Consider the following 13,023-nt stretch of genomic DNA (forward strand, 5'->3'; position numbering starts at 1 on the left):
TATCAAGGGAAAGTGTTAGGTTTTTACAACAGCTGTTTGGGTTGGTGGAAGGCCTGTCAGTGGTTCTGGAGGAAACTCAACACTTCCCACAGGTGTGTGGTTGGGGGAGGGTAATGGAGCCATGGGGGCCCTGAACCACTGCCACTGCCCCCCCCAGCACCCAGGCACTGCTCTGAGCACAAGGGAAGCAGTTTCTCAGCCAAAGCAGCACCCGTTCCCTGGGTAGGCGGCTAGGTTGTATGTGGAGAGCCCTGTTGTGGCTGCCCCTGGTAACGCTCTTCCTGGTGTTGGGGAGCTGCCAAACGGAAGAAGGCCAGTTCTGGGTTGTGAGCGCTAGTCCTCTGATGCCGTAGGTTGGCTGGTTGGTCTTGGAGCATGGCCAGGGCCCGGCCCGGCGAGCTGGGGTCACAACTGGCCTGGGGCTCAGGGGCAGTGTCTGCTTGTTCTCCACGCATCCTGCCTCCCAGAGGTATCAGAATCATGGCAGTAGAGGGCTGTCAGCCCTCGGGTGGGTGGGTGTCCGGGACCCCTGGTGCTCGGCGCATCCTGGGGAAGGGGTGGTTCCGCTTGCTGCCTCATAGGACCTCTGCTCTCTGCTTGGCCAAGACCAGACACTGGGAGTTGTTTAAAAACTCCGTCGTACTCAAAAATAGCATTTCCAACTTGGGACAAGCACTTTCGACTTTTGTTGTTTGTAAAGCGTGCCATTGTTGAATTTTTTACATCTCCAGAGCCCATCCTGTAATGAAGTCCCCACTAGACCCAGTCTTCATTAGCTGAGCTGCGTGGGGACCTGCCAGGGTCCTGTCTCGGGGCTCCCTCTGACAGAGGGGAGGGTGCTCTGGTGTCCAGAGCCTGGGACCTGTTCATTTTGAGGCTTGGCACAGTCCCTCTCTGGGGTCCGGGGCATGCTCTCAGCACACCTGGGTGCTCCCCAACCCCAACCCCTGCTGTTTCCGGCCTTGGATGCCCTCGTGCTCGCCTCCCCCGTCTCCTCAGCTCTTCTCTTCACCTGTTTGGGCCATCCGGGCACATACTACACAGGCCCAGGGACAGAGGAGACCTGGCCTGGAATCTTCCATGTGGGAGGCTCAGGCTTCCCTCCAGAGAGCCCAGTGGGAACAACTGCCTGGCATGGGGCCCAGGGCCTGTCTTCTGGGCCCCTTGTTTCAGGGGTAATCCAGAGGATTGGGGTTTTGGCCTCACCCTTGGCCTTCTCCTCACAGGCCTTACCTACTGGCTCCCTTCTTGGGACAAGCTGCTGCTCTGGGCCTGGAGCTTCCTGGGAACCTGCCTGGGCTGGAAAGACTCGCCAGAGGGCACCTTGTGCTTTTCCGGGCCTGGGCCTGGGCTTGGGGTGGGGGACAGGATCTTCACTTCCTAAGGCCTAGAAATCCAGGGCACTTGTCCTGGAGACATGGCCCACATGAGCAGCCCAGAGGAGCCCCCGGTGGCTTCAGCTGGAGGAAGACCAGAGCAGGCTCCTAGAGCAGCCAACCCCACCCCCACCCCCCAATACACACTCCCGAATGCTGGTGTCACCTGGAACGGAAGAGACCGTGCTTGGGCCTTAGGAAGAGATGAGATTTTAATCTGATCTTGTGTAAATATTAAGCTCTGCGGAAGGAAGCCGTAGCAGGAAGGCTTGGAGATGGGGAGCATGATCCTGGTGGGTGGGGTGGGTGGGGCATGCAGCTGCCCTCAGGGGAGTTGATTTTAAGTGAACTTCGGGGTGGTGCCTGGTAAACATCGTTTACGATGAGTTGGGGCTCATCGTATAGAGGGAGCAGGCACCGTCCCTCAGCATTTCTGAGGCCGGTTTTCTCAGCGGGGAGCTTGCCTCTAGCACAGCGGGTCTAGGGCCACGCCCAGGGCTACAGGAGAGCAGGTGTTCCTTCCCTAGAAATGTTTGAGTGGGGAATGGGTCAGGGTGGGTTGGCCTGGGGACCAGAAGCAAACTTTCACATTTATTTTAAAACTGTTCTTGGACTTGCTGTCAGAGCAGAGCCTCTTCAGTCCCTTAGGTCATAGAAAGCAGCAGTGGGAGCAGCTGAGCCTGGTGCCCTTAAGTCGGGGGCTGGGGGGCCGTGCCGTGGTCCCCTCATGTTCCCAGTCTCCCTCAGGCTGCACTACCCCAGGCCAGGACGGCATCTAAGGGCACAGACCCAGGACTGTGCATGCCTCTGTGTGCGTTTGCGTGACAGGCTGTGGGGGTGTGTCCCCCTGCCCACTCCCCCCCACCCATGGTCTGAGGCAGTCGTGCCATATTTGGTGTTCTGAGCTGAGGACGGTGGCCTGGGCTGTCACACAGGAACTAAGACAAGCAGGGTCTCAGGGCCTGGGTAGGAGGTCCTGGTGCCAAGAAGAGGATGGGATTGAAAGGAAGGTGGCGTTGTTGAGGACGGACTCCCCTACCCACATTCTTGGCTGGGTAGCAGAGCATCCCATGGGCTGGAGCGTGGTGTAGCCATTCCCAGACCGGAACCCTGAGATCCTCGGGGGTTTTGCAGAGAAGCTCTCTCTGGCTTCGGTCACCCTTACCCCGCACCCACTTGGGAATCTTGTGGCAGATGAGAGCACCAGTCCTGCAGACAGAAGTTTCCAAGAGGCCTAGGCCACTCCCACCTCATCCTCAGGCGCTGTGGTCCCTGATCAGGGACTGGAAAGGAGCGGGGACGTAAGGCCACTGGGCTGTGCTTGTGCTGGGGTGCCCCGAGAACCTGGCCCAGAGCCACTTGGAGTGGGCAGAGTGTCCGTGGGGTCAGAACTGTCCAGATTTGCACTGCCCTGGCCCCAAGGCCAGCTGGCCTAGTCCTCCTTGGGCCTCTCCACGGTGAGAAATGTGTCCACAATTGCTGGCTGGCGCTCCGGGTCACCAAGCGGTTGCTTCTCTCGGTTCTGCTCAGCCCTGGTTCGTGTCCAGGAGGGGGAGCGCAGACAGCCGGCCCGGGGCAGTGGGTGCAGGCCTGACAGGAACACAGGGGTCAGGTCACTCCTGCAGCTACTGGGCTGGGCCTGGCCACACACTGGGGTCCCCTGGACGCTTAGAAAACACAGATGCCAGGCCACCAGTAACGTGGACTTGTGGGTCCGGGTGCAGCCCGCGCAAAGGCTTTTTTGATGGCCCAGGGAGGGTCCCTGTGCAGCCGAGACCACACCCTGGGTGTGAGCCTGGCCCCAGCAGCCAGCTGCCCCCTTATCCTCCCAGGGTGCAGGCTCTACAGGGCCGGGATCTGAGCACCCCCTCCCCACCCCCACCCACACAAGGTGTGAGAAGGGAGAGAAGAAGGTCCCTGGGCCCCCATACCCCCACTGGCGGTCTTGCCATTTCTGGGGCCCTTGACGTCTTGGGCCAAGGGCAACACTTCCTCAGGAACCAGAGGGGAAACTAAGGCTTGAGCTGTGGAGCCAGGGCTGATGAAGGCCACCCCACTCTGCTTGGCCTAACTTGTGATTAAATTCACATGTAGTAAATTTTGCTTTTGATGGGGACTGTTACTTTGGCCTTTTGTTGGCATTTGGAAAGGAGAATTGAGCAAAACAGAAAAATTCCTTGAAGTTGGACAAATACACATGTAAAATGCAAAAATACTGAATGAGATGGTGCAGTCACAAGCACCAATTTTGACACACGTGTGAGAATATTATTTTGAAAAATAGGGGTTGTGGAGAGCCGTGTTCCATGGGCTGGGGCCCCAGAACCGCCCCACGCCACTCGCCATGCCCCAACACCAGCCCACCTGCTGGCGATTCACCGGCCAGGCTCTCGTCGTCTGAGTCAGCAAAGACCTCGGCCAGCTCCTGGTCAGACATGTCGGTCAGCTCGGTGAGGTCCAGGAGGTCAAAGTGTACCTCCAGGGAGGAGACGCTGCTCAGGGGCTCTGCAGGGCGGGCGGAGGGGGCTGCTCATAATGGGCATAAGTCTGTCCACCCAGGGCAGGGACCTGGGAAGGGACCACTTTCCCTTCCCCTGCCGCCACCAAAGCCCCGGGGAAGAACCAGAGCTCTGGTAGAGCCCCGTGGGGTCAGGGTAAGATGGGGCAGGACCCCCATCCCCCCATCGACTCTCCACACTCAAGACTGAATGCCTTCTGGGTCCCCCATTTTGCAGATGGTATAGCCAAGGCTACAGAGCCCGAGCTGTAAGAGCCCAGATGCAGCGCCCCTCCCCTCCCACACCTGGGGGGGTGTTTGGACAGGATGTGGACCCGACCCTCCATTCCCCAGGGGCTCACGGTCCCTGCAGAGTACATGCAGGTCAGCTGTACTTACGCCTCCTCTCTGTGACCTGCAGGAGCCCCGGGGCTGGTATTGGGATGCCCACCTCCTCCTCGGCCGTGGGTGAGCGGTAGCTCTCCCCTGCCCCATGGGCCAGGGTGCCCAGGGCTGCCTGTGGTCCCTCCACCTCCTGAACGGCTTCTGCAACAAAGACAGAAGGTGTTACCTGGGAGGAGAGATGCCGGTGGGGAAGACGGGAGTCCGTGGCTCACTGAGCCCTCCTCTGAGGCTCTGGGCGGCGACCAGGGTTGCCTGGGGTAGTCTTGGGTTGGGTTCCCAGACAAGGGCCACTGGGTGGCAGGAGGAAGGGAGTGTGCAACACTGTCGTCTGTCTCTACTTTCAGGTCCAGCCAACTGTCCTGTGGTCACTTTTGCATTTCCTTGCCTTTTGGGTCTGTTTGATCCAGAATGGCCCCTGCTTGCCTGTCTGTCCTCTGTGGATGCACTTACAAAAACTCACGTTGTTCTGTTTGAATGCATAATGATTTATTTTCATAGTAAAAGAGACTGGGGAATATTCCTCTAGGTTTCTTCTATGTAATTTTTTTGGAAAGATTTAATTGCTCATTTTTTAGATTTGACAATTTTTTTTCAGTTGAGAGCAGTAGGCCCTGGGGGCAATCTGCTTGGTAGAGACTGCCACTCAGAGATGGACCCCTGCCCCATAGAAGCGCCAACCCCACCCTTCTGTTGGTTGGGCCAGCACCTTGACCTCTTAGCTCACATCCCTCCATCCAAATTTCCTACCAGTTCCTCCAGAATGTTCCAGAGCCCATCCACATCTCCCCCTCCTGCTGCCTCACCTTGTCACTCCCTAAACACAGCCAGAGAACCTGTCAGGCATGTCCCCTGAGGCAGCTGGATCCCTTGGCTCCCCCATGCCCCCATTGTGGACCCATAAAGAGTGAACAGATGCCCTCCGGCTCCCCTCAGCAGTGCTCTGTGACGCACCAGGGTCTTGTCTAGGGAAGCCCAGTTGGGCCCCTAGCGCCGGGAGCTGCCTGCCACGGGCGGGCCTTTCAACAGTGCAGTCAGCAGCCAGGATGCTGCCCAGCAGGTCCCGTGTCTAAAGGGTCTCCAGCAAAGTGGGAAGATAAGCCATCCATTCACAGCTGTAGAGCTGGCTGGGCAACACCTGGCCTCCTCTAGGAGGGCACCACCCTCCCTGGGAGGTGTGGCTAAGGGAAGGTGGGCCTGGGGACCTGCCCCTGCTGTTCATGGGGTTTGGGGCTGGCCAGGCTGGACGGGGCTCAGGGGGTCTGGTCTCCACTTCTCTGATGCATTTGGAACGTGACTTCTGAGTATCCTCGGAGGGTAGAGTTACACCCACCACTGTCCTGGCCCGCCCAGCCCAGCAAGGACACCTTCCCACCCAGAGGGCACGAGAGATGTAATTCAGACCCTGCTCTGAGCTGGGGCCCCTGCCTTGAACTTCTCCATCCATCCCTGTCAAGAGTCCTCGAGGAGCCTTTACTCTGTGGGACTCGGGAACCTGCTTTGTTTCCTTGAGTGGGGAAGTACAGCACCTGGTCGCTCTCTCTGAGGCTGTAGGACGGGCTCACATCACGCTGGCCTGTGCTGTCATAATTGTGAGATGCTTCCATGCACATGGCCCATGGTGACAGGTGAGGCAGGGGGACACGGTAGGGGATACACCTCACACAGATGTCATCAGGACTTTGCTACTCTGGGAGAAGCCGCCGAAGGGTTTTGAGCTGAGTAGGACACCTACCTCCATTTTTAGGAGATGCAGGCTAGGTGGGAAGGATGAAGTCCACAGATGTTGAGACAGTACAGGGTGAGGGGCAAGCACCACTATAGATGCTGGGGTTCAGGGGTCTCAGATGGCCTAGACTGTCGCACAAACTGTTAAGAAGCACATTTTGACAAATGTCAACATCCCTGAAAGAGCCAAGCATCTACGGTCGATGGCATCATGGATGATGGATAAACAAAATGTGGTCCATCCACACAAGGGGATATTACTCAGCCTTAAAAAAGAAAGAAAGCACTGACACAGGCTACAACATAGAGGAGTCTTGAAAACATGGTAAGTGCAGGCAGCCGGTCACAAAAGGCCGTGCATTATGATAACATTTATATGAAATGTCCAGAACAGGCAAAACCACAGAGAGTAGAAAAAGTAGATTAGAAAAGACATAGACAGTAGATCGTTGGTGGTTTCCAGGAGCTGGGGTGTGTGTGGAATGGGGGGTAACTACTAATGGGTATGGGGTTGCTTTTCAGGTTGATGAAAATATCCTAAAATTAGATGGTGGTGGTGGTTGCACAATTTTGTAAATACACTAAAGGCACTGAACCTTATGCTTTAAAAGAGTGAATTTTATGATAAAAGAAATCCTCAGTGGAAACAAAGGTTGACTTTGGATGGAATTGAAGGGCAAATCCAGGAGGACTTAAGACATCAATTAACATTTGCTGTGCACCTACTATGTGCCAGGCACCAGGCTCAGAGGCTGGGAGTCGGTAAGAGAAGTGTGACCTCTAGGACCTAGGCTTGGTTCTGGCACACACTAGGTGCACCATAAATGTTTGTCCAGTGAATGAACAAGCCCAAGACCCCACCCCATAGTTTCTAAGTGGCTGTGCTAGGAATCACCTGTCTGTGGCTGAGGCCCACAGCTCTTCCTGGGGTAGGAAACAGGAGTGATCGCAGAAGCAGGCAAGGGGTGGGGGTGCTTGGTGCCAGGCTGAGCAGGGGCACCGGGGGCCAGGCTGTGGGGTAGCAACACCGTGATTCTCAGCGCAGCCCCCATCAAGCCCCTGCAGGGGCCACTGCTGCCCTGACCTGTGCAGGCAGCAAAGCAGTGCCCCATGGGGACTGCAGTTACCACAGTTACCACAGTTCTGCCCCCAGCACCGACAGCTGATGTGAGTGGGTATGATAGGGTTACCTTGCACTAGGCTGCTGACCTATTTTCCGGCACATTTGTGTGAGAACTTGGCCCAAATCTTAAGTTCCCTGCTGTGTGCCCTGGGCCTTGCCCTAAGCATTGAGGAGGTGCTCTGCATGAACAGATGAACAAATTAATGAAGTGAATAAATGAATATCATATACAACAAAATGGCAGTAGGGAGGCAGAGATGGTCACAGAGATGGGCACCTGTACGCCATTTCCCTAGCCCCTTGTCCTTGCATGTCGAGGATGCTGGGTGGGCCGTGCCAAGGCGCAGCCTCCTGAGTGCAGGGCCGTGGCCTCTCTCCCTGTGGCCGTTCGGACAGACTTGGGAGTTGGGTGGGTCCAGAACCTTGGTTTACCAAAGGTCCCAGTTGGGGCCCTTCAAGAAGCGCACTTCCTTCTCATCTCCATGTCTGCATACTTTGATATTAAGAAATTACTGCCAATTTGTTTAGGTGCAAAAATGGGATTTTCATTATGCTCTATGAAAACCTTTTAGAGACATTTTGAGAAATACAGATGAAATAATATGTCGAGATTGGCTACAAATTACTACTGAAAGGTGGCTGGTGGTGGTCTGGTTGAGCAGGCTGGGAGGACACAGGGAGCTTTACCACATTGTTCTACTTTTTTGTGTGTTCCACATGCTCCAGAATCAAGTTTTCAAAAGTCTGTGAACTGAGAGAATGACGGTCACAGCCATCCATCCATGATCTCGAGGGATCCCACGGCATGGGGATCACCAGGCCACTGTGTAGGCAGGAAATGGCTCCACAGAGTGTGAGCCCTCCCAGTGGGGCCCCCTCTGCTCCTACTCCGACTCCCGCAGAGGAGGCACCTGATAAATACATCTCTGTGCATGGAATGAGTACGTGAGATTCATAAACTGGAGGATCACGAAGCCCCTCTCCCCAGCGCCTTCCCTCCCTGTCTCACTCAGGGCTCCCACAGCCCTGCGAGGGAAGTGAGTCTGTCCCCACTGACAGAAGTGGACACGGAAACTGAGGGCCAAGCTGCTTTGCCCACATCTCTCAGAGCTCTGTGCTCTCCAGCCCTTGCCCTCCAAACCTTTCCCATCACATCCCCACATAGCTGCCACTGGGAAGTCCTGGGGTCCTGGGACTGTCAGTGGCAAGAAAAAGCTGGATCCCTTAAACAAGGGACAAAACAAAGAAAACCCACACCCACCAGCTCTGGGTGTGTCCGGTGGTGGTTGCCGGGTGGGTGACAAGGGCCCTCAGACAGCTGTCTGGGCTGCACCTGCCCAACTCAGACTGCAGACAGCAGTGGGTGGGCCCATGGCTTCAGGACACCCCCCTGGGGGCCATCCCTTTGGGGTCCAGATGAGGTCGCTGATGTGGCTGGGGTCCCTCCTCAGGTCCCTGTAGGGTCACGAGTGGCTCCCTGGGATGGGACCTCCAGGAAACCCATGATGCGTCTGGGGCCTAGCCAGGCCGGTGGAGGCGCTCATGGCGCCGAACACTCTTCCTGAAAAGGACTCTTGAGGTGGGGGTTCCTAGAGTTTTCCTCCCGTCACCAGCTGTCGCCCTGCCCGAGCCAGACTCCAAAGAGGGGAGATCTAGGTAGAATCTCAGACGTCAGAGTCGCCGAGAGCCGACAAGGGGCTTCGAGGAGGCCTCCTTCCGTGCATACCTGCCCTCCCAGATGCGAGCGCCCCTGGGCCTCGCCCTGGCCGAAAAGCCCTGAAAGCGTGGGGCAGGGCCCCCCCGCAGGCCATGCCCGGTGCAACGCCCCCCTTCTCCCCCCCCGCCCCCCGGCCCTATCCCAGCGCGGTGCCCTGCAGGATCCCAGCGGCGGCCTCCCTGCCCTAGCCCCCGGCGAACAAAGCAGATACGCGGCCCAGGAGGGCAGCGCCGACCCCCACGCCTCGCAGAGGTGTACCCCAAACTGCGGCCCGGGCACACCCCATGCCCAGACCCCCCGGACCCCGGCTCTGCTGGTTTGGGGTTCAGCACGAAACTCTGGGCCAACCACCCAGGAGCGCGCCAGGCGGCTGCCGCGACTGAAAGCGCAGAGGACAAGGGGGCGGGGACGCGATGTGTGCGCCCCCCGCCTAAAGCGGGGGCCGTTCCCGGGAGGTGCCCCCGGCCTGGCTCCCCCGGCGGCAGGCCAGGCTTCCTCCGGCTCCGGCCAGGCTCAACTCGGAGATACCGGTGGGTCTCATGCGGCCCCCGGGAGCAGCCGATGAGTGGGCCGGGGGGGGGTGGGGGGAAGGGGCTGCGGCTGGCTGCGGGGGAAGGCGCAGCTCGGGGACTCCTGGGGACTTGGGGCCGCACTCACCTCCCGGGCCGGCGCCCTCCGGGGGCTCCATGCGGCCGGCGGGGTCTGGGAGGGGCGCGGGCGGCGGCGGCGTCACCCAGCCCGGGCGCCCCTGCAGCTGCGGCGGCGACTTGGCCCCAGCTCGCGGCGCAGCGCATCGGGGCAGCAGCCGGGGGGCCGCGGCGGCAGGGAGGAGCCCGCGGGGCGGGGCGCGCAGCTGCTCCGGGGCCCGGGTTCCCCCTAGCATCCTCCCCCCGGAGCCCCGCAGCACAGGTGCGGCCCCGCCCCGCCCCGCGCGCGCCCCCTGCCGGCCTAAGCTCCGAGGCCCACCTCTCCCACCGACCTCCGGGGCTGCGGACCCACCCGCAACCGGCGGCGGCCTCCCATCCCCGGTCCGGCCCTTGCGCCCTCTGCGCCCCCCACAGCGCGCTCACTTCTCCTGCAGCGGTGCCAACTTTCGTCCATTTGTTCACCCCCAGATATTTATGGGGTGTCAGTTACGTGCCGGCGCCTCGCGGGCCAATGGAGAGGAGGCACAGAGGGGAAGCAAAGGCGGCGCCCAAACCCTTGGCCCCAAAGCAAAGAATTGCAGATTGTGATGAATACTGTGAAGAACACTGCGGGTGGGGCTGGGCGAGAGTTTAATGGCGAGGCCGGATGGGGGCGTGGGTGGGAGATGGGAGGTAGGGAGATGGGAGCGGGCAGAGAGAGCGCCCCGGGAGGGAAGGCAGGGTCTGGGCGCCCTGAGAACGACATGCAAGCCCCTGGAACGCGACCCTGTGCCAAGCTCTTTGTGCGCAATATCTCAGTCATTCCCCCAGAGATCCTAAGAAGACGGTGTCCTGGTTTTCCAGGTGGTAGAGAGGGTAGGTAAGCTGACCAAAGTTGCACAGCCAGGCACTGGAAGCCAAAGGGTCTGAATCCAAGCCCAAAGGCTGCACTTTTATAAAAACCAAACCAAACCAAAGAAGAGCATCAGGGAGAAAGAGTTTGTTCCCGGCTGGGAGTGGAAAAGGCCCACAGAGGAGGAAAGTGGGTATGAATTTGGTGTTTGCAGGAAAGGCACCATCTCAAAGGCAGGTGGTCCACATAGCTTCAGCCAACCAAGGCACTCACTGCCCAGTCCAACTCCAGTCATACAGAACCCACAGCCTTTGAGATTGTCAGTCAGCGAGGCTGGCTAATAGTTCCCATTTTTCTTTAGTTTACAAAACAAATGAAAACAAAAACTTCAGTCTGCAACCTTCTAAAATGATTTCATGACCCACCAGAACTAGCCTTTGTTGTGAGCTACAGCCTCCTTGCAACCCCAAAAGGGGGAGAGAATGGTCTCTCAGGGAAGAAACTGAATTATAGGGTGGGTGGTGGGGACATAAGCAAGCCAGTCAGTGCCCTAGGAAGCTGGGGCAGTGGGTGGGCACTGGCTGTTCAGAGTCAGCTGGGGTGGCAGATTGTAGTTCTCAAAATGGTGAGATCAGTATTTCTGATTCCACTTCCAGAACCTTCCGCTCCCATCAAGACACTCCCCCATTGATACTCCTTCTGTTGAACCTGGGCGAGGCTTGTGATGGCTCTGGCCAATAGAGTGTGGCAGAAATGATGCCATGTGACTACTGAAGTTGGGTCATAAGGGCGTTCAGCTCAGGAGGCCCCCCCCGGAACCTGGCCACCTTGTGTGAAGAAGCCCAGGCCACTTGAGAGGCCACCTGTGTGTGTTCTGGCCGCCAATAGCCATTAGGCCAGACTCAAGTCTCTCGGCCAATGGGCAGACATGAGACTCCACCTTTGAGCCACCCCTCTGGGGGTGGTCTGTGGAGCTGAGGTGTCCTGTCCCACAGAGTCCTGGCTGAGTTGTAAATTCATGAGCAAGAGAGATATTGCCATTGTTAAACCACTACTTTTTGGGGGTGACCTGTTATGCAGTCATAGTAACTGTAAGAGCAATTGTTTAATAATTATCCCCATTTGAGAGATGAATAGGTGGATACAGAGGGGGTCTTGTCAAAGGCATCCCAGCTAGTGAATAGCAAGTGATCTGATTCCAGAGGCCAGTGTTTATTTATTTTTAACTTTTCATTAAGAACATTTTCAAATAAAAGGAGAGAGAATAGCATGATTAACCTGCATGTACCCATTATCCCATCACCGAGATTCAACAGTTAGCAACTCATGGCTGATCCTGTTTCCTCCCTATTATCAATCACCTCTCTCCACTGCTGGATTGTTTTTGTTTTGTTTTGAGTAGGCTCCATGCCCAGAGTGGAGTCTAACAGGGGGCTTGAACTCATGACCCTGAGATCAAGACCTGAGCTGAGATCGAGTTGGACATCTAACCAACTGAGCCACCCAGGCACCCCTGCTAGATTGTTTTGAAACAAATCCTACACACTATATAATTTCATTTGTAAATACTTCAGTATCGATCTCTAAAAGAGAGCCCAAAAATAAATAAAAAAGAGAGTTCATTCTTCTTAAGGACTCTATTATCCCAACATCCAGGCATCTTTCGAGTTGATGTAGTGGCCTGGGGCAGTTTACTTGACCACCGAGGAAGCAGGCATTAGGAAGAGCCAGACATGAGACAACATCAGTGGGTTTGTATGTATCAACATTTACTCTGTGATTTTGCTGGAAACTCAGATGCCATTTATCTGGGCTTCAGAGCTGCACAGCTTGATGCTGAATAAAAGTATCCTGAGCCACACATGTGGAGAAAAGGCTCTTTTCTAAGAATCTGAACTCAAATACAATATGAAAAGCACAGGTCACCATGGGCCCTGTCAGGGCTCCCTTGAACTATTCATCTCTGCAATGCATACCGATAAACTAGGCGACTCTGTTGGTTTTAACAAATGAATTCCCTGTCTGGTTATCCTTAGCTAACCCTCTTATTCTTGCCCTTTTTGCTGAAAGAAATTAATGTTAATGCATTTATTTAATTCAGAGATCCCAGACTTCTAAAGCAAAAAAACCAATCAGCATGAGGCACCTAGCATATTGGGCAGTGTTAAATAACAATAATTACCCCTCTGTGTTACCCAGCTGCACTGTCTCGCCTGCCAACCCTCCTCTGGGAGGCCCTGGCATTGCAGGAGGAGGCGCCTATCAGGCCAGTGGTGTCTGGCTCAGAGGCGCAGGCTCTTGGCTGTCCAGGCACAGTGACATGACCAGACTTCACAAAGGCCTCCGGGCTGGCTATAAGTAAATCATGGCTCTGTGCAAGCCCCACTCCAAAGCAGCCGGGGCTTGGGTGGGCAACCAGAAGCCCCTTAGGGTCATCACTGTGGCTCTCAGATCCCTGCCTCTGTGTGTGCTGGGGCCTGAGCAAGCCCAATGAACGAGGCATCTTCCTCCTTGGGTGGGACTGGCCGATCCAAGCTCACCTAAGCCCTTCTTCTGCACTCACACTCTGTCCTCAGTGCAACTCTCCAGGGGGGGGAGAAGATTCTGGAATCTTCTCCATCCCCAAGCAGATGGGAAAACATGACCTGCTGCAAAACCACTAGTTAGGAAGATGCCAGTGTAGAGGGTGTAGAAAAAAGAG

General features: G+C 56.6%; 1 protein-coding gene across 2 annotated transcripts; it reads right to left on the reverse strand.

Moving 5' to 3' along the window:
* Positions 1 to 1,575: 1,575 nt before the first annotated feature.
* On the reverse strand, positions 1,576 to 9,726 carry DBNDD1 (dysbindin domain containing 1). 2 transcript variants are annotated; one of them, XM_028092714.2, is made up of 4 exons: positions 9,501 to 9,726; positions 4,273 to 4,419; positions 3,741 to 3,881; positions 1,576 to 2,966 (listed from the first exon to the last, which is right to left on the reverse strand). In XM_028092714.2, the coding sequence occupies exons 1-4, from the start codon at positions 9,724 to 9,726 to the stop codon at positions 2,809 to 2,811; spliced, it is 672 nt and encodes a 223-aa protein (XP_027948515.2). In that variant the 3' UTR covers positions 1,576 to 2,808. The 2 variants fall into 2 exon arrangements, with proteins under 2 accessions (XP_027948515.2, XP_087883683.1); XM_088027557.1 differs by lacking the exon at positions 9,501 to 9,726 and having other exon boundaries at positions 4,325 to 4,397.
* Positions 9,727 to 13,023: the final 3,297 nt, after the last annotated feature.

This window comes from Eumetopias jubatus, unplaced genomic scaffold (genome assembly GCF_037043125.1).
Source record: "Eumetopias jubatus isolate StellerSeaLion01/CBP00866 unplaced genomic scaffold, mEumJub1_p1.0 scaffold_10, whole genome shotgun sequence".
In the NCBI taxonomy this organism is placed as follows: Eukaryota; Metazoa; Chordata; class Mammalia; order Carnivora; family Otariidae; genus Eumetopias; species Eumetopias jubatus.

Bases quoted from the DNA above. Each gene is read 5' to 3' on its own strand.
- DBNDD1 (XM_028092714.2), bottom strand. From the start codon at position 9,726: ATGCTAGGGGGAACCCGGGCCCCGGAGCAGCTGCGCGCCCCGCCCCGC. The intron at 4,420-9,500 runs GTGAGTGCGGCC...TCTTTGTTGCAG, and splicing joins GGAGGGCGCCGGCCCGGGAG to AAGCCGTTCAGGAGGTGGAG. The intron at 3,882-4,272 runs GTAAGTACAGCT...CCCGCCCTGCAG, and splicing joins GCAGGTCACAGAGAGGAGGC to AGCCCCTGAGCAGCGTCTCC.